The sequence below is a fragment of the Cnephaeus nilssonii genome, assembly GCF_951640355.1.
Source record: "Cnephaeus nilssonii genome assembly, chromosome: 22".
Classification (NCBI taxonomy): domain Eukaryota; kingdom Metazoa; phylum Chordata; class Mammalia; order Chiroptera; family Vespertilionidae; genus Cnephaeus; species Cnephaeus nilssonii.
The window spans coordinates 28809649-28827379 of NC_137093.1; the positions used below are offsets into that span (position 1 = coordinate 28809649).

The following is a 17731-nucleotide window of genomic DNA, read 5'->3' on the forward strand; positions in this document are numbered from 1 at the left end:
TGTGTGTGTGTGTGTGCGTGTGTGTGTGTGCATGTGTCCTCCTGTGGGCCGGGGTGCCGGTGCCGATCTCACCGTGAGCACGCAGTGAGTTAACGGGATTTTTTCTTTTTTTTCTTTTTTAATATTTCTATTGATTTCAGAGAGGAAAGGGAGAGGGAGAGAGAGAGAAACATCCATGATGAGAGAGAATCATGGACCGGCTGCCTCCTGCACGCCCCCTACTGGGGATCGAGCTCACAACCCGGGCCTGTGCCCTGACCAGGAATGGAACCCTGACCTCCTGGTTCGTAGGGCAACGCTCAACACTGAGCCACGCCGGCCGGGCAAGGGGACAGGTTTTGGCCGATACAGTTGGAGCTGCAGGACTCCAACACTGAGCGCAGGACCCGCCCTGGGTGCCTGCGTCCAGCCTGGACGGAGCCGGGGCACGGGCGGTGGGAAATCCAACGTCCATCCCCGGCCCCCACACGCCAGGCTTCTCGCTGCGCCCCCGCCCCGCCCTGCGGGTCCTGACCGTCCCCGTCCTGCCCAGGATCGCCGAGGCCGCGGCGTACGGGAGCTGCCCGCTGTCGGCCGCCAGCTACCTCATCTCCCTGGAGGTGGTGCCACCGCCCACGCTCTCCCAGAACCTCTCGGGCTCCCCGCTGACCACCATCCGGCTTAGGCACAAGCTGGTGAGTTGGGGCGCATCCGCCCTCGTTTCTGATCTTTGATTGGTTGCATAGAGCAGGGGTCGGGTCGGGGCGTCCGCGTAAGGCCCGAGAAATCACTGGGTCTGGACCTGCCAATGCGTTAGGGGAGAGTGCATTAACCGTTCTACTACAGGTCGCAGGCCAGTGGTTACGTTGATGATTTTTGGTGAGTCCAGGCTGATGCTTTTTTTTTTTGCTGAGTCATGGTATTGGTTTTTGCTGAGTCATGCTGGTGATTTTTTTTTGCTGAGTCACTCTATTGATTTTTGGCGAGTCGTGCTGATGCTTTTTTGCTGGGTCACGGTATTGGTTTTTGCTGAGTCATGCTGGCGATTTTTTGCTGAGTCACTCTATTGAGTTTTGGCGAGTCATGCTAATGCTTTTTTTTTTTTTTTTGGCTGGGTCATGGTATTGGTTTTTTCAGTTTCATGCTGGTGATTTTTTTTTTTGCTGAGTCATTGATCGGCTGCCCCACACTGGGGACCGAGCCCGCAACCTGGGGCATGTACCCTGACCTGGAATGGAACCATGACCTCTTGGTTCATAGGTCGATGCTCAACCACGGAGCCACGCCGGCCGGGCTGGCGTTGGGCTTTTGTAACGTGGCCGTGAGACGCTGCAGGTCTGTGGCCAAGCGCACGCAGCAGCCGAGGAAGGCTGTGGCGGGGACGAGGTGTGATTGAGGTGGACGTTTCCCTGGTGGGGAGGGGGGAGGGGGCCACGCGAACCGGAGCCGCGGACCCATCCTGGAACCGCCTCGCATCCCAGCCTGAAAGGTGTGGACGAGGTCCGAGGGGCTTGGCGGCCAGGCCGGTGCCGTGCGCGTGGGAACCTGCGTCTGACCCGGGGCCCTTGGCCCTGCGGCCGAGGGTGTGCGCGGCGGCGCTCGGTGTCTCTGCAGCTCCGGGCGCGGGGGAAAGCCGTCCGTCCGCCTGGTTGTAAATTACACCTCCGGGCGTGTGGTTGGCAGCTAATCCGCATTTGCTTTTAACGTCGTCAACCGAAATAAATCTGTGGGCGGACTCCAGCCAGGACGGCCGCCTGCTCACTGCCTCTCTCCGGGCACTTATTGTTTTGGCTTTTCATCTGAAACGGTTTTAAACTTAGACATCGCCAGGCAGGACCGCGTTCCCAACCATTCACCCTTCGCACCCTAACATTCGTTCTGATTTTCAATTACCGTCTGCATTCAGCATCGCCGTGTACTGCCTTCAGGTGTCCGGCACAGCAGTTAGCCGGCCAGGCACTTGGCACGGTGGTCGAGCATGGGTCCGTGCACAGGACAGAATGGGGAAGCCAGGTCCCCACCCCATGACCGCTCCGTGACGTGTGTGTGGTGTTTAATTCATGTCTGGACACACGGCATTCGTGCTGTCGACCACCGATAACATAGAATGTGCCTTAAGATTAAAGGTTAAACTCTCGCTACGCTGTCGCCATCCCGCCAGAGGCAGAGCCCAAATGAGCCGCTCAGGAGTGGGGACGAGTGCGGACGAGGTGGGGGCAGGTGCCCACGGCTCCGCTCGGCCATGTGACCTGGGCCAGGGCTGCTGGGAGGGGGAGGGAATGGCTTCCCAAGGTCCTGAAAGCCGCTGGGCCGCAGGCGAGGCAGGCGAGGCCGCCTCAGAGGAAGACCGTGCTTTTTGGAAGCGGAACTGACCTTGTTAAGGACGTCCGGCCTGTGGGCGCGCGGAGCTGGGAGGGAGCCGGGGAGCTTCTCATTCAAGAAGGACTTGGGCAGGACCTGGGGCATCGTCTCCCCCGGGTCCTGGGTGCTTTTTTTTTTTTTAATATATGAACCCACCCGCCGTGTTCACCAGACCTTGCTCCTCCAGATGACCACGTGTCCCGATCGATGGCACACGCACTGTCTGAGCGGCACTTCAACACGGACGAAGAAGTGGGAAATGGGGTCTCTGAATGGTCTGTCTCAAAATAAGAAAAGTCCTATCGGGACGGTACCCACAAATCACCCGAAAGATGGGGGAATGTGTGGCCAGCGATGGACATTACTTTGAATAAAGCACGTTTGATGTTTCTCTTGAAATTATCGTGTTTTCTTTGATTACAAAATCCGAATTTTTATTTATTTTTATTTTATTTTATTTTAAAATATATTTTATTGCTTTTTTACAGAGAGGAAGGGAGAGGGATAGAGAGTTAGAAACATCGATGAGAGAGAAACATCGATCAGCTGCCTCTTGCACGCCCCCCACTGGGGATGTGCCTGCAACCAAGGTACATGCCCTTGACCGGAATCGAACCTGGGACCCTTCAGTCCGCAGACCGATGCTCTATCCACTGAGCCAAACCGGTTAGGGCCAAAATCCGAATTTTTAACCGGTTAATAGCTAATCCGCATTTTTAGCCGGTATCCACATTTTTAACTGGTTAAAGTGAATCCGAATACCGGTTAATAATGCGGATTTTGTAATCAAAGAAAACACGATAATTTCAAGAGAAGCATCAAACGTGCTTTATTCAAAGTAATGTCCATCGCTGGCCACACATTTCCCCCATCTTTCAGGTCATTTGTGGATACCGTCCCAATAGAACTTTTCTTGTTTTGAGGCAGACCATTCAGAGACCCCATTTTCCACTTCTTCGTTCGTGTTGAAGTGCTGCTCAGACAGTGCGTGTGCCATCGATCGGAACACGTGGTCATCTGAAGGAGCAAGGTCTGGTGAACACGGCGGGTGGGTTCATACTTCCCAGCAAGATCTTTTCACGTGTCTGTAACTGGTGTTGAAGTGTGTGATGGTGTGTCATCGTGAAGCAGAATTACTTTGCCGTGTCTTCTGGAACATTCTGGTTGTTTTACGATCAAAGCGTGGTTCAGATTGATTCCTTGTTGTCGGTAGCGATCAGTATTAACGGTTTCACCTGGTTTTAGAAGCTCCTAATACACCACACCTTCCCGATCCCACCAAACGCAGAGCATTGTCTTCTTTCCGAAGAGATTTGGCCTTGCAGTCGATGTTGATGGTTGATCTGGATCAACCCATGATTCTGTGCGTTTGGGATTCTCAAAATAAATCCACTTTTCATCACCAGTCACAATTCGATGCAAAAAAGACTTTCTTTCGTGCCGTTGAAGCAGCGTTTTACTGACGACTTTTCGGTTTTCCATTTGTCTTTCGTTCAGTTGATGTGGCACCCATTTTCCTTCCTTTAAAATCCTTCCCATTGCTTGTAAACGATCAGAAATTGTTTGCTGAGCAACATTTAATCTTTCTGCAAGTTGTTTTTGAGCTTGACACACATCTTCATCCAGTAATGCTGGTCATTGTTGGTCTTCAAACTTTTTCGGTTGACCTGGACGTTCTTTGTCTTTCACATCGAAATCATCCCTTTTAAAGCGTTTAAACCAGCGCTCACACGTGTCTTGAGATGGAGCGTGTTCACCATAAGCTTCCCGAAGTCTACGATCACTTTCAGCAGCACTTTTCTTCAAAATAAAGTAATGAATTAAAACTTCCCGCAAATGCTCTTTTTTTTGGGCACGAAATTCGACCTTTTTAAGTGTAAAAACATCTATGATGTTAACACCTTCAGAAAATTTGACATATGAGGTTTTGCAGCTTGTTGTCAATACAACAATATAGCCTACATATCAAATCGCATATATATCAGCATATGTGTGACCCCATCTATTGAAAAAAATCTGCATTATTAACTTGTACACCTGGTATTTCAGAGAGGGAGAGAGAGAAACATCAATGAGGAGAGAGCATCATGGATCAGTTGCCTCCTGCACGTCCCCCACTGGGGATGGAGCCCGCACCCCGGGCCTGTGCCCTGACCGGGAATTGAACCCTGACCCCCTGGTTCATAGGTTGACGCTCAACCCCTGAGCCAGGCTGGCCGGACTAGACCCTTCCCTGTCACAGGAGCGTCCTGCCGGGTCCAGTAGTGAGTGTGAGTGCCTGACGGGGAGCCCGTCTCCCCCAAACACTCCCCGCTTCCCGCCACAGCTGGACGCGGGGCTCGGCCGGCCGCGCAGGGCCTGGTGGAAGTCCAGGTTCCAGCCTCCGGGGGTCGGGAAGGTGCCAGCTCGCAGTCGGAGACAAAGGAAGGCGCAGCCAGGCCGGGCGGCTGCTGCCGGGTTATTTTTGAAGCAGCGAGTTTCTGAGCGCGGCGGCCGGGCCTGCGGGAGGGAGGGAGGGGTGTTTATCATTCCAGAGGGCCCGTAATTGAGGCCCCGGGAAGCCGGGCTCTCCCCAGGGTTTTGGGGTTTTCCTTTGAAGGTTGCTTTCTCATTTCTGAGGACGTTTTGGGAGGCTCTTTGGAGCTGAAATGATTTGTTCGGTGGGAAACATTCGTCCGAGGGCAAACCGGTGTGCGGGGCGGGGGGGCGGGGGTGGGGTGGGAGCTGGGAGAGAGGTGGACGCGCACATGGGTCCCTCGCCCTCAAGGACGGGAGGTTGGGGGGCGGGGGCCGGGGCCCAAGGTTGAGGCACCCGGTTTTCCTGCCCCAGAGTGGGGTGCACGCCCCGCGGGGCCCCAGGGCCTGTCTCGGGGTGCCTTAGAGGGAGGGGATCTCCGACTTACACGGGGATGCTGCCCGTCCGCCTGGCTCAGGCCGGAGAGATAAGCCCCCTGTCATACACCGCGCGACGCGTCATCGTCGAGCCACGAAGCAAGCACGCCGTGGAGACTCGGCCCCTCGCTCTCATGCTCGCTGTCACGGCGGGTTCCCTAACGGGTCCCGGGCCCCCCCACCCCCACCCCCACCCCCACCCCCGCCCCCACCCCCGCCTCGGCCCCCAGTGCTGTGCTCCGGGGGCCGCCTTGGCCACTGTGGGCGAGAGACACGTTCACCATCGATCCGCGCTGCGGAGCTGCCTTCCGAGAGGTTGTAGCAATTTATGTCGTCGCCAAAGGGGCCGCAGCACGGACTCGGGTCTTGTTTTGTTGCTTGCATTTCTTTCTTTACAAAAAAATTGTGTGTGTTTTTTTTAATTGATTTCAGAGAGGAAGGGAGAGGGGGAGAGAGAGAGAGAAACATCCATGATGAGCCCTGGCCGGCCTGGCTCAGTGGACAGAGCGTCGGCCTGCGGACGGAAGGGTCCCAGGTTCGATTCCGGCCAAGGGCACGTGCCTGGGTTGTGGGCTCGATCCCCATTGGGGGGCGTGCGGGAGGCAGCCAGTCAGTGATTCTCTCTCATCATGGATGTTTCTATCTCTCTCTCATTCTCCCTTCCTCTCTGAGATCAATAAAGAAAAATATTTTTTTTAAAAAGAAAGAAAGAAAGAAACATCCATGATGAGAGAGAATCATGGATCGGCTGCCTCCTGCGCGCCCCCTACTGGGGATTGAGCCCATAACCCCGGGCCTGTGCCCTGACCAGGAATCGAACCCTGACCTCCTGGCTCCTAGGTCGACGCTCAACCCCTGAGCCACGCCGGCCGGGCTCTGTTCCCACGTTTGCACCCTCCTTCCCGTCGTATTTGGCTGTTGCGTGCGAGGAATGTTGCATTTTCCTTCCCGGAGCCCTGCCTCTGCTCACAGCTGCTCCATCCCGCCCCGTGCCCCGAGGGACGCGCCCGGAGGCCAGGGCCGCGGAGTGGGCAGGCCCGGGAGTGACGGGCGCCCGGCAGAGGTCGAGGGCCGAGCACCGGTCTCGGAACCTCTGAGACCCGCTTAAGAAATCATTGTCTAGCCCTGGCCGGTGTGGCTCAGTGGATAGAGCGTCGGCCTGCGGACCGAAGGGACCCGGGTTGGATTCCGGTCCAGGGCACGTCCCTGGGTTGCAGGCTTCTCCTCAGCCCAGGCCCTGGTCGGGGCGCCTGCAGGAGGCAACCCGTCGATGTGTCTCTCTCACATCCATGTTTCTCTCTGTGTCTCCCTCTCTCTTCCACGCTCCCGAAAATCCATGGAAAAATATCCTCGGGGGAGGATGAACAACAACGACAGCAAAAAGAAATCGTTGTCTCTCCCTCAAGGTCGGGAGACAGCCTCCCGCCCCTCCCCTTCCCGGTGGCGTGTGGCTGCTCACGGTGAGATGGAAGCGCTGCCTGGCGGAGGCCAGGGACCGAGCCGGCGTGAGCCTCTCGCCGTGGGTGTGATCTGCGTGGCCGGCTGTCTCCCCGGCAGCTTGCTTCCCCTCCTCCCCCGCCCCCCCTGCTGGCCTCGCCTGTGGAGGGCTCTGAGCGTTCCCTGTGAAGTGCAGTCACATCGGCGCGGCGGCTCGCTCGTTAAGGAGCGCCGTCACGTCTCTGATCCGCGCTCGGTGAGATCTGAGAGTCCGATGCTACCCTTTTGAAAAGGGGTCTTTCAAGTGCGGGAAGAGCATGTCAGGGCTCCCTGCGGGCTCTGCTCCCTTAAACGAAAGAAGGGGTTCAGCCCTGGCCGGTGTGGCTCAATGGCTAGAGCGTCGGCCTGCACACTGAAGGGTCCCGGGTTCGATTCCGGCCCAGGGCACAGGCCCCGGGTTGCGGGCTCCATCCCCAGTGGGGTGCGTGCAGGAGGCAGCTGATCCATGATTCTCTCTCCTCGTGGATGTTTCTATCTCTCTGTCCCTCTTCCTTCCTCTCTGAAATCAATACAAATATTCACTGAGTGGCCAGATGATGATGATCTCTGAACGCATAATAATCTGGCCACTCAGTGTATATATATTAGAGGCCCGGTGCTTGAATTTGTGTATGGGTGGGGTCCGGCCAGCCTGGCCAGGGGGAGGGGACATGGGCGGTTGGCCGGCCTGCCTGCTGGTCGAACCCCTGGTCGAGGGGACAATGTGCATATTAGCCTTTTATTCTATAGGATAGACACGGAGTGGCCAGATTAGTATGCGCTCAGAGATCATCATCACCTGGCCACTCAATGTATATTTTTAAATGGAATTTTTTTTTTTTTTTTGCATCTGGGTGTGTCAGGCCTGGAGAAATTGGGGCTACACCCGTTTACATATGAATGTGGGGAGCAGCCAGCAGTGGCACGTGGGGGTCGAATGAGCTGAACAGAAATAGGTGCCCAGCCCACACGGGCCAGGGTCCCGGGTCCCACATGCCGCGCTCCATAGATGGTTCCGGAACGTGCACGTGGGATTTCGAATCCCTGCTTCCTGTTCGGGGTGAGATCGCTCCCCTCCCCGGAAAAGCGCGTTGTGTGAACGTGGTTTGTCAGCAGGCCGGAGACCAAATCCGATGAGTTTTTATCGGCAGCCCCGGACCCGGGCTGTGAGCCGGATCAGCCTTTATAACCTTTTAAACCCAGCCCAGCATTTCCATGGAAATACGCGTATTCCGCTCCCGGGAGCGTTCGGACGTGGCGCGGCCGCGGGGCGGGCCGGATGGAAATGTTGGGATTACCTGCAAATCCTCCGGCCGCGTGCGTGTCCAGGGCTCTGCTCCGGGTGCGTGTCCCGGGCTCTGCTCCACGTGCGTGTCGCGGGGGCTCTGCTCCATGTGCGTGTCCCGGGTTCTGCTCCGTGTGCGTGTCCCGGGGGCTCTGCTCCGTGTGCGTGTCCTGGGGGCTCTGCTCCGTGTGCGTGTCCCGGGCTCTGCTCCGCGCGCGTGTCCCGGGGGCTCTGCTCCGTGCGCGTGTCCCGGGGGCTCTGCTCCGTGTGCGTGTCCCGGGGGCTCTGCTCCGTGTGCGTGTCCCGGGCTCTGCTCCGTGTGCGTGTCCCGGGGGCTCTGCTCCGTGTGCGTGTCCCGGGGGCTCTGCTCCGTGTGCGTGTCCCGGGGGCTCTGCTCCGTGTGCGTGTCCCGGGCTCTGCTCCGTGGCTTGTGCTATGAAAATCGTATTTTTTCCTCCCATTTTGGGGTTGGATAGACTCGGAGGTGGTGTTTACTGGCTCTGCCCCTGAGCTCGGGCCCCGGCGGGGGCGGTGGACCCGCGTGCGTGCGTTTTCCTGGCTCCAGGTCACCAGCCGGGACACGGGGACACGGGGGACACGGGGACACGGGGGACACGGGGACGCTGCTCAGCTCTGAGCGGCGATCGAGCCCAGATCCCGCGTAGTTGCCTGGTTGTGCTTTCTGTGTTCCCTCCGAGCGTGTCCGCTCACCTGCTGGCTCTGCAGCCTCCCGGGCTCCTGGCCCCCAGGGGAGGGGGTATGGGGGGCCTTGAGGACCTCCGTGTGGAATTTAATTCCCTGGAGGGTCCCCGATTCCCACGCCGACAGTGGTGCTCCCCGAGTTCCCGGGGCCTCAGGATGGGACTTGGGACCACGGGACTGGACTGGGGGGTGGGGGGATGGGTCCGGCCTGGTCCCAGGTGGAGACATTCAGACACACGTCAGGGGGGATGTCTGGTGTAGACGGGGGGAGTCCTGTGTCGGGGGGCCCTGTGTCGGGGGGCCCTGTGTCGGGGGGCCCTGTGTCGGGGGGCCCTGTGTCGGGGGCCTTGTGTCCGGGGGCCCTGTGTCGGGGGGCCCTGTGTCGGGGGGCCCTGTGTCGGGGGGCCCTGTGTCGGGGGGCCCTGTGTCGGGGGGCCCTGTGTCGGGGGGCCCTGTGTCGGGGGCCTTGTGTCCGGGGGCCCTGTGTCGGGGGGCCCTGTGTCGGGGGGCCCTGTGTCGGGGGGCCCTGTGTCGGGGGGCCCTGTGTCGGGGGCCTTGTGTCCGGGGGCCCTGTGTCGGGGGGCCCTGTGTCGGGGGCCCTGTGTCGGGGGGCCCTGTGTCGGGGGGCCCTGTGTCGGGGGCCTTGTGTCCGGGGGCCCTGTGTCGGGGGGCCCTGTGTCGGGGGCCCTGTGTCGGGGGGAGCCCTGTGTCGGGGGGCCCTGTGTTGGGGGGCCCTGTGTGGAGGGGGCCCTGTGTCGGGGGCCCTGTGTCGGGGGCCTTGTGTCCGGGGGCCCTGTGTCGGGGGGCCCTGTGTCGGGGGCCCTGTGTCGGGGGGAGCCCTGTGTCGGGGGGGCCTGTGTCGGGGGCCCTGTGTCGGGGGGAGCCCTGTGTCGGGGGCCCTGTGTCGGGGGGAGCCCTGTGTCGGGGGCCCTGTGTCGGGGGCCCTGTGTCGGGGGGAGCCCTGTGTCGGGGGGGCCTGTGTCGGGGGGCCTGTGTCGGGGGCCCTGTGTCGGGGGGAGCCCTGTGTCGGGGGGCCCTGTGTCGGGGGCCCTGTGTCGGGGGGAGCCCTGTGTCGGGGGGAGCCCTGTGTCGGGGGGCCCTGTGTCGGGGGCCCTGTGTCGGGGAGGAGCCCTGTGTCGGGGGGCCCTGTGTCGGGGGCCCTGTGTCGGGGGGCCTGTGTCGGGGAGGAGCCCTGTGTCGGGGGGCCCTGTGTCGGGGGGCCCTGTGTCGGGGGGCCTGTGTCGGGGAGGAGCCCTGTGTCGGGGGGCCCTGTGTCGGGGGCCCTGTGTCGGGGGCCCTGTGTCGGGGGCCCTGTGTCGGGGAGGAGCCCTGTGTCGGGGGGCCCTGTGTCGGGGGGCCCTGTGTCGGGGGGCCTGTGTCGGGGGGCCTGTGTCGGGGGGCCCTGTGTCGGGGGCCCTGTGTCGGGGGGGCCTGTGTCGGGGGGCCCTGTGTCGGGGGCCCTGTGTCGGGGGGCCCTGTGTCGGGGGCCCTGTGTCGGGGGGCCCTGTGTCGGGGGCCCTGTGTCGGGGGCCTTGTGTCGGGGGGCCCTGTGTCGGGGGGCCCTGTGTCGGGGGCCCTGTGTCGGGGAGCCCTGTGTCGGGGAGCCCTGTGTCGGGGGGCCCTGTGTCGGGGAGCCCTGTGTCGGGGGGGCCTGTGTCGGGGGGCCTGTGTGTCGGGGGGCCCTGTGTCGGGGGGCCCTGTGTCGGGGGGCCTGTGTGTTGGGGGGAGTCCTGTGTCGGGGAGCCCTGTGTCGGGGAGCCCTGTGTCGGGGGGGCCCTGTGTCGGGGGGCCCTGTGTCGGGGAGCCCTGTGTCGGGGGGCCCTGTGTCGGGGGGCCCTGTGTCGGGGGGCCCTGTGTCGGGGGGCCCTGTGTCGGGGGGCCCTGTGTCGGGGGCCTTGTGTCCGGGGGCCCTGTGTCGGGGGGAGTCCTGTGTCGGGGAGCCCTGTGTCGGGGGCCTTGTGTCCGGGGGCCCTGTGTCGGGGGCCCTGTGTCGGGGGGCCCTGTGTCGGGGGGCCCTGTGTCGGGGAGTCCTGTGTCGGGGAGCCCTGTGTCGGGGGGCCTGTGTGTCGGGGGGCCCTGTGTCGGGGGGCCCTGTGTCGGGGGGCCCTGTGTCGGGGGGAGTCCTGTGTCGGGGAGCCCTGTGTCGGGGGCCTTGTGTCGGGGGGCCCTGTGTCGGGGGGCCTGTGTCGGGGGGCCCTGTGTCGGGGGCCTTGTGTCGGGGGGCCCTGTGTCGGGGGGCCTGTGTCGGGGGGCCCTGTGTCGGGGGGCCTTGTGTCGGGGAGCCCTGTGTCGGGGAGCCCTGTGTCGGGGGGGCCTGTGTCGGGGGGCCTGTGTGTCGGGGGGCCCTGTGTCGGGGAGTCCTGTGTCGGGGGGCCCTGTGTCGGGGGGCCCTGTGTCGGGGGGCCCTGTGTCGGGGGGCCTTGTGTCGGGGAGTCCTGTGTCGGGGGGCCCTGTGTCGGGGGGCCCTGTGTCGGGGGGCCCTGTGTCGGGGGGCCCTGTGTCCGGGGGCCTTGTGTCGGGGGGCCCTGTGTCGGGGGCCCTGTGTCGGGGGCCTTGTGTCGGGGGGCCCTGTGTCGGGGGGCCCTGTGTCGGGGGCCCTGTGTCGGGGGCCCTGTGTCGGGGGCCTTGTGTCGGGGGGCCCTGTGTCGGGGGGCCCTGTGTCGGGGGCCCTGTGTCGGGGGGCCCTGTGTCGGGGGGAGTCCTGTGTCGGGGAGCCCTGTGTCGGGGGCCTTGTGTCGGGGGGCCCTGTGTCGGGGGGCCTGTGTCGGGGGGCCCTGTGTCGGGGGCCTTGTGTCGGGGGGCCCTGTGTCGGGGGGCCTGTGTCGGGGGGCCCTGTGTCGGGGGGCCTTGTGTCGGGGAGCCCTGTGTCGGGGAGCCCTGTGTCGGGGGGGCCTGTGTCGGGGGGCCTGTGTGTCGGGGGGCCCTGTGTCGGGGAGTCCTGTGTCGGGGGGCCCTGTGTCGGGGGGCCCTGTGTCGGGGGGCCCTGTGTCGGGGGCCCTGTGTCGGGGGCCTTGTGTCGGGGGGCCCTGTGTCGGGGGGCCCTGTGTCGGGGGGCCCTGTGTCGGGGAGCCCTGTGTCGGGGGGCCCTGTGTCGGGGGGCCCTGTGTCGGGGGCCCTGTGTCGGGGGGCCCTGTGTCGGGGGGCCCTGTGTCGGGGAGTCCTGTGTCGGGGGGCCCTGTGTCGGGGGGCCCTGTGTCGGGGGGCCCTGTGTCGGGGGCCCTGTGTCGGGGGAGGGGCCCTGTGTGGAGGGGGCCCTGTGTCGGGGGCCCTGTGTCGGGGGAGGGGCCTTGTGTCGGGGGGCCTTGTGTCGGGGGCCCTGTGTCGGGGAGCCCTGTGTCGGGGGCCCTGTGTCGGGGGCCCTGTGTCGGGGGCCTTGTGTCGGGGGGCCCTGTGTCGGGGGCCCTGTGTCGGGGGCCTTGTGTCGGGGGGCCCTGTGTCGGGGAGTCCTGTGTCGGGGGGCCCTGTGTCGGGGGGCCCTGTGTCGGGGGGCCCTGTGTCGGGGGCCCTGTGTCGGGGGCCTTGTGTCGGGGGCCTTGTGTCGGGGGCCCTGTGTCGGGGGGCCCTGTGTCGGGGGGCCCTGTGTCGGGGGGAGTCCTGTGTCGGGGGCCCTGTGTCGGGGGCCTTGTGTCGGGGGCCCTGTGTCGGGGGCCTTGTGTCGGGGGCCTTGTGTCGGGGGCCCTGTGTCGGGGGGAGCCCTGTGTCGGGGGGCCCTGTGTCGGGGGCCCTGTGTCGGGGGGAGCCCTGTGTCGGGGGGCCCTGTGTCGGGGGCCCTGTGTCGGGGGGAGCCCTGTGTCGGGGGGCCCTGTGTCGGGGGCCCTGTGTCGGGGAGGAGCCCTGTGTCGGGGGGCCCTGTGTCGGGGGGCCCTGTGTCGGGGGGCCTGTGTCGGGGGGCCTGTGTCGGGGGGCCCTGTGTCGGGGGCCCTGTGTCGGGGGGGCCTGTGTCGGGGGGCCCTGTGTCGGGGGCCCTGTGTCGGGGGGCCCTGTGTCGGGGGCCCTGTGTCGGGGGGCCCTGTGTCGGGGGCCCTGTGTCGGGGGCCTTGTGTCGGGGGGCCCTGTGTCGGGGGGCCCTGTGTCGGGGGCCCTGTGTCGGGGAGCCCTGTGTCGGGGAGCCCTGTGTCGGGGGGCCCTGTGTCGGGGAGCCCTGTGTCGGGGGGGCCTGTGTCGGGGGGCCTGTGTGTCGGGGGGCCCTGTGTCGGGGGGCCCTGTGTCGGGGGGCCTGTGTGTTGGGGGGAGTCCTGTGTCGGGGAGCCCTGTGTCGGGGAGCCCTGTGTCGGGGGGGCCCTGTGTCGGGGGGCCCTGTGTCGGGGAGCCCTGTGTCGGGGGGCCCTGTGTCGGGGGGCCCTGTGTCGGGGGGCCCTGTGTCGGGGGGCCCTGTGTCGGGGGCCTTGTGTCCGGGGGCCCTGTGTCGGGGGGAGTCCTGTGTCGGGGAGCCCTGTGTCGGGGGCCTTGTGTCCGGGGGCCCTGTGTCGGGGGGCCCTGTGTCGGGGGGCCCTGTGTCGGGGGGCCCTGTGTCGGGGGGCCCTGTGTCGGGGAGTCCTGTGTCGGGGAGCCCTGTGTCGGGGGGCCTGTGTGTCGGGGGGCCCTGTGTCGGGGGGCCCTGTGTCGGGGGGCCCTGTGTCGGGGGGAGTCCTGTGTCGGGGAGCCCTGTGTCGGGGGCCTTGTGTCGGGGGGCCCTGTGTCGGGGGGCCTGTGTCGGGGGGCCCTGTGTCGGGGGCCTTGTGTCGGGGGGCCCTGTGTCGGGGGGCCTGTGTCGGGGGGCCCTGTGTCGGGGGGCCCTGTGTCGGGGGGAGTCCTGTGTCGGGGGGCCCTGTGTCGGGGGCCTTGTGTCGGGGGCCTTGTGTCGGGGGCCCTGTGTCGGGGGCCTTGTGTCGGGGGCCTTGTGTCGGGGGCCCTGTGTCGGGGGCCTTGTGTCGGGGGCCTTGTGTCGGGGGCCTTGTGTCGGGGGGCCCTGTGTCGGGGGGCCCTGTGTCGGGGAGTCCTGTGTCGGGGGGCCCTGTGTCGGGGGGCCCTGTGTCGGGGGGCCCTGTGTCGGGGGCCCTGTGTCGGGGGAGGGGCCCTGTGTGGAGGGGGCCCTGTGTCGGGGGCCCTGTGTCGGGGGCCTTGTGTCGGGGGGCCCTGTGTCGGGGGCCCTGTGTCGGGGGCCTTGTGTCGGGGGGCCCTGTGTCGGGGAGTCCTGTGTCGGGGGGCCCTGTGTCGGGGGGCCCTGTGTCGGGGGGCCCTGTGTCGGGGGCCCTGTGTCGGGGGCCTTGTGTCGGGGGCCTTGTGTCGGGGGCCCTGTGTCGGGGGCCTTGTGTCGGGGGGCCCTGTGTCGGGGGCCCTGTGTCGGGGGGCCCTGTGTCGGGGGCCCTGTGTCGGGGGCCCTGTGTCGGGGGGCCCTGTGTCGGGGGGCCCTGTGTCGGGGGCCCTGTGTCGGGGGAGGGGCCCTGTGTGGAGGGGGCCCTGTGTCGGGGGCCCTGTGTCGGGGGGCCCTGTGTCGGGGGCCCTGTGTCGGGGGCCTTGTGTCCGGGGGCCTTGTGTCGGGGGCCCTGTGTCGGGGGGCCCTGTGTCGGGGGGCCCTGTGTCGGGGGGAGTCCTGTGTCGGGGGCCCTGTGTCGGGGGCCTTGTGTCGGGGGCCCTGTGTCGGGGGCCTTGTGTCGGGGGCCTTGTGTCGGGGGCCTTGTGTCGGGGGCCTTGTGTCGGGGGCCCTGTGTCGGGGGCCTTGTGTCGGGGGCCTTGTGTCGGGGGCCTTGTGTCGGGGGCCCTGTGTCGGGGGCCTTGTGTCGGGGGGCCCTGTGTCGGGGGCCCTGTGTCGGGGGGCCCTGTGTCGGGGGCCCTGTGTCGGGGGCCCTGTGTCGGGGGGCCCTGTGTCGGGGGGCCCTGTGTCGGGGGCCCTGTGTCGGGGGAGGGGCCCTGTGTGGAGGGGGCCCTGTGTCGGGGGCCCTGTGTCGGGGGGCCCTGTGTCGGGGGGCCCTGTGTCGGGGGCCCTGTGTCGGGGGAGGGGCCCTGTGTGGAGGGGGCCCTGTGTCGGGGGCCCTGTGTCGGGGGCCTTGTGTCGGGGGGCCCTGTGTCGGGGGCCCTGTGTCGGGGGCCTTGTGTCGGGGGGCCCTGTGTCGGGGAGTCCTGTGTCGGGGGGCCCTGTGTCGGGGGGCCCTGTGTCGGGGGGCCCTGTGTCGGGGGCCCTGTGTCGGGGGCCTTGTGTCGGGGGCCTTGTGTCGGGGGCCCTGTGTCGGGGGGCCCTGTGTCGGGGGGCCCTGTGTCGGGGGGAGTCCTGTGTCGGGGGCCCTGTGTCGGGGGCCTTGTGTCGGGGGCCCTGTGTCGGGGGCCCTGTGTCGGGGGCCCTGTGTCGGGGGGCCTTGTGTCGGGGGCCTTGTGTCGGGGGCCTTGTGTCGGGGGCCTTGTGTCGGGGGCCTTGTGTCGGGGGGCCCTGTGTCGGGGGCCTTGTGTCGGGGGCCCTGTGTCGGGGGCCTTGTGTCGGGGGCCTTGTGTCGGGGGGCCCTGTGTCGGGGGCCTTGTGTCGGGGGCCTTGTGTCGGGGGGCCCTGTGTCGGGGGCCTTGTGTCGGGGGCCTTGTGTCGGGGGGCCCTGTGTCGGGGGCCTTGTGTCGGGGGCCTTGTGTCGGGGGCCCTGTGTCGGGGGCCTTGTGTCGGGGGCCTTGTGTCGGGGGCCTTGTGTCGGGGGCCCTGTGTCGGGGGCCTTGTGTCGGGGGGCCCTGTGTCGGGGGCCCTGTGTCGGGGGCCCTGTGTCGGGGGGCCCTGTGTCGGGGGGCCCTGTGTCGGGGGCCTTGTGTCGGGGGGCCCTGTGTCGGGGGCCCTGTGTCGGGGGCCCTGTGTCGGGGGCCCTGTGTCGGGGGGCCCTGTGTCGGGGGGCCCTGTGTCGGGGGGCCCTGTGTCGGGGGCCTTGTGTCCGGGGGCCCTGTGTCGGGGGCCCTGTGTCGGGGGGCCCTGTGTCGGGGGCCCTGTGTCGGGGGGCCTTGTGTCGGGGGGCCCTGTGTCGGGGAGCCCTGTGTCGGGGGGCCCTGTGTCGGGGGGCCCTGTGTCGGGGGGCCCTGTGTCGGGGAGCCCTGTGTCGGGGGGCCCTGTGTCGGGGGGCCCTGTGTCGGGGGAGGGGCCCTGTGTCGGGGGCCCTGTGTCGGGGGGCCCTGTGTCGGGGGCCCTGTGTCGGGGGAGGGGCCCTGTGTCCGGGGGCCCTGTGTCGGGGGCCCTGTGTCGGGGAGCCCTGTGTCGGGGGAGGGGCCCTGTGTCGGGGGCCCTGTGTCGGGGGGCCTTGTGTCGGGGGGGAGCCCTGTGTCGGGGAGCCCTGTGTCGGGGGGACAGCCCTGTGTCGGGGGGCCCTGTGTCGGGGGGCCCTGTGTCGGGGGGCCCTGTGTCGGGGGGAGCCCTGTGTCGGGGGGCCCTGTGTCGGGGGGCCCTGTGTCGGGGGGCCCTGTGTCGGGGGGCCTTGTGTCGGGGGGCCCTGTGTCGGGGGGCCTGTGTGTTGGGGGGCCTTGTGTCCGGGGGCCCTGTGTCGGGGGGCCCTGTGTCGGGGGGCCCTGTGTCGGGGGGCCCTGTGTCGGGGGGCCTTGTGTCGGGGGGCCCTGTGTCGGGGGGCCTGTGTGTTGGGGGGCCTTGTGTCCGGGGGCCCTGTGTCCGGGGGCCCTGTGTCGGGGGGCCCTGTGTCGGGGGGCCTTGTGTCGGGGAGGAGCCCTGTGTCGGGGGGCCTTGTGTCGGGGGGCCTTGTGTCGGGGAGGAGCCCTGTGTCGGGGGGCCTTGTGTCGGGGGGCCTGTGTGTTGGGGGGCCCTGTGTCGGGGGGCCCTCACTGTCGTCCCCAGGGCTGCACAGGGCCCCTCGGCTCCAGGACTCGGGGTTCAAGGTGGCTGTCTCCTCCCCCTCCCCCTGATGACGCCCCCCCATTCCTGGTCCCCGGCCACGGGGTGACCACTGGTGGGAACGGTCTCCCCTCCCAGTTTCTCCAGGAAAGTGGGGACGACCAGGTGGCTCCCTCGTCCTGCAGCACCGCACCCCGAATTCTAACAGCCGATGATGCCCCCAAACCTCCTGGGCCCCCCCGGGGAGACGGGGCCGCCTGCGTTCCCTTTGGCTGCAAACGCCAACCCGGACGAGGCATCGGGTTCCCACGGCCGGAGGGCCAGGCCCAGGCGGGTGTGACCGCGGCCTCGCCCAGCGCAGCAGCCGCCTCCGCCCTCTGACCACACACGGCGGCCGGCTGTGGTCGGGGATGCAGAGGGTGGGGATGTCAGCCTCCGCCAGAGGTCGAGAGGTCACGGGGGGGCAGGGCTCGGAGCCCTGGGCGCCTCCCGCGGGTGCGAGTGGGCGCCTCCAGGCCTGGCTGCAGCCTTAACCTTCCTTTCACGGCCTGAGCCACGCCGGCCCCTGAGCCACGCCGGCCGGCTCCCCCGCTGGTGACCTTCCGTGGGACTGTGTGGCTGCGGACAGGGCTCCCCCTGTCTGAGCAGATGGGGGGGGGAGGGGAGGGGTGGCGGGGTCTCAAATCCACGTGTGTCCTCGCCGGACAGGAGGCGTGAATCTCGGGGGGCGTGGGGTGCAGGGGGCACAGCTCTGCCTCTCGGAGGGACTGAGACCTGCGGGGAGCGAGGTTGCCGGGGAAGAGGGTGTGAAGGGGGCCCAGCGCGTGCCAAGGCCGTGGGCGGGAGCCCTGGGCCTCTGACCCGGGAGAGGGACGGTCAGCGGCTTTGTGGGTCCCCAGCCCGCTGGGAACTGGCCTCACGAGGCGCCCCGTTCTCATTCCAGACGAGCAGGCAGCACCGCGAGGCCACCAACGCGACGAACCGCGTGTTCCTGTACTGCGCCTTCCTGGACTTCAGGTGCGGCCGGAGGGGGGCTCAGGGGGGGGCGGGGGGGACAAGGGGGTACCACCGGCCGCCAGGCGTGCAGGCCCATGCTTGTCCACGTCCTGATCTGGGTCCCCATTCATTTTATTTTTAAAAATATATTTTTATTGATGTCAGAGAGGAAGGGGGAGGGAGAGAGAGAAACATCTATGATGAGAGAGGATCATGGACCGGCTGCCTCCTGCACGCCCCCCACTGGGGATCGAGCC

The 17731-nt window shown here is 66.5% G+C and overlaps 1 protein-coding gene across 3 annotated transcripts in view; it reads left to right on the plus strand.

The window, feature by feature from the left end:
- The window catches only part of ADGRD1 (adhesion G protein-coupled receptor D1), a 47966-nt gene that overhangs the window by 17405 nt on the left and 12830 nt on the right, over positions 1–17731 (plus strand). For all 3 annotated transcript variants that reach the window (XM_079762495.1, XM_079762494.1, XM_079762496.1), the window contains 2 exons: positions 533–674; positions 17422–17495. In XM_079762495.1, coding sequence (XP_079618621.1) covers positions 533–674; positions 17422–17495 — 216 coding nt within the window. The remainder of the gene's footprint in view (positions 1–532; positions 675–17421; positions 17496–17731) is intronic.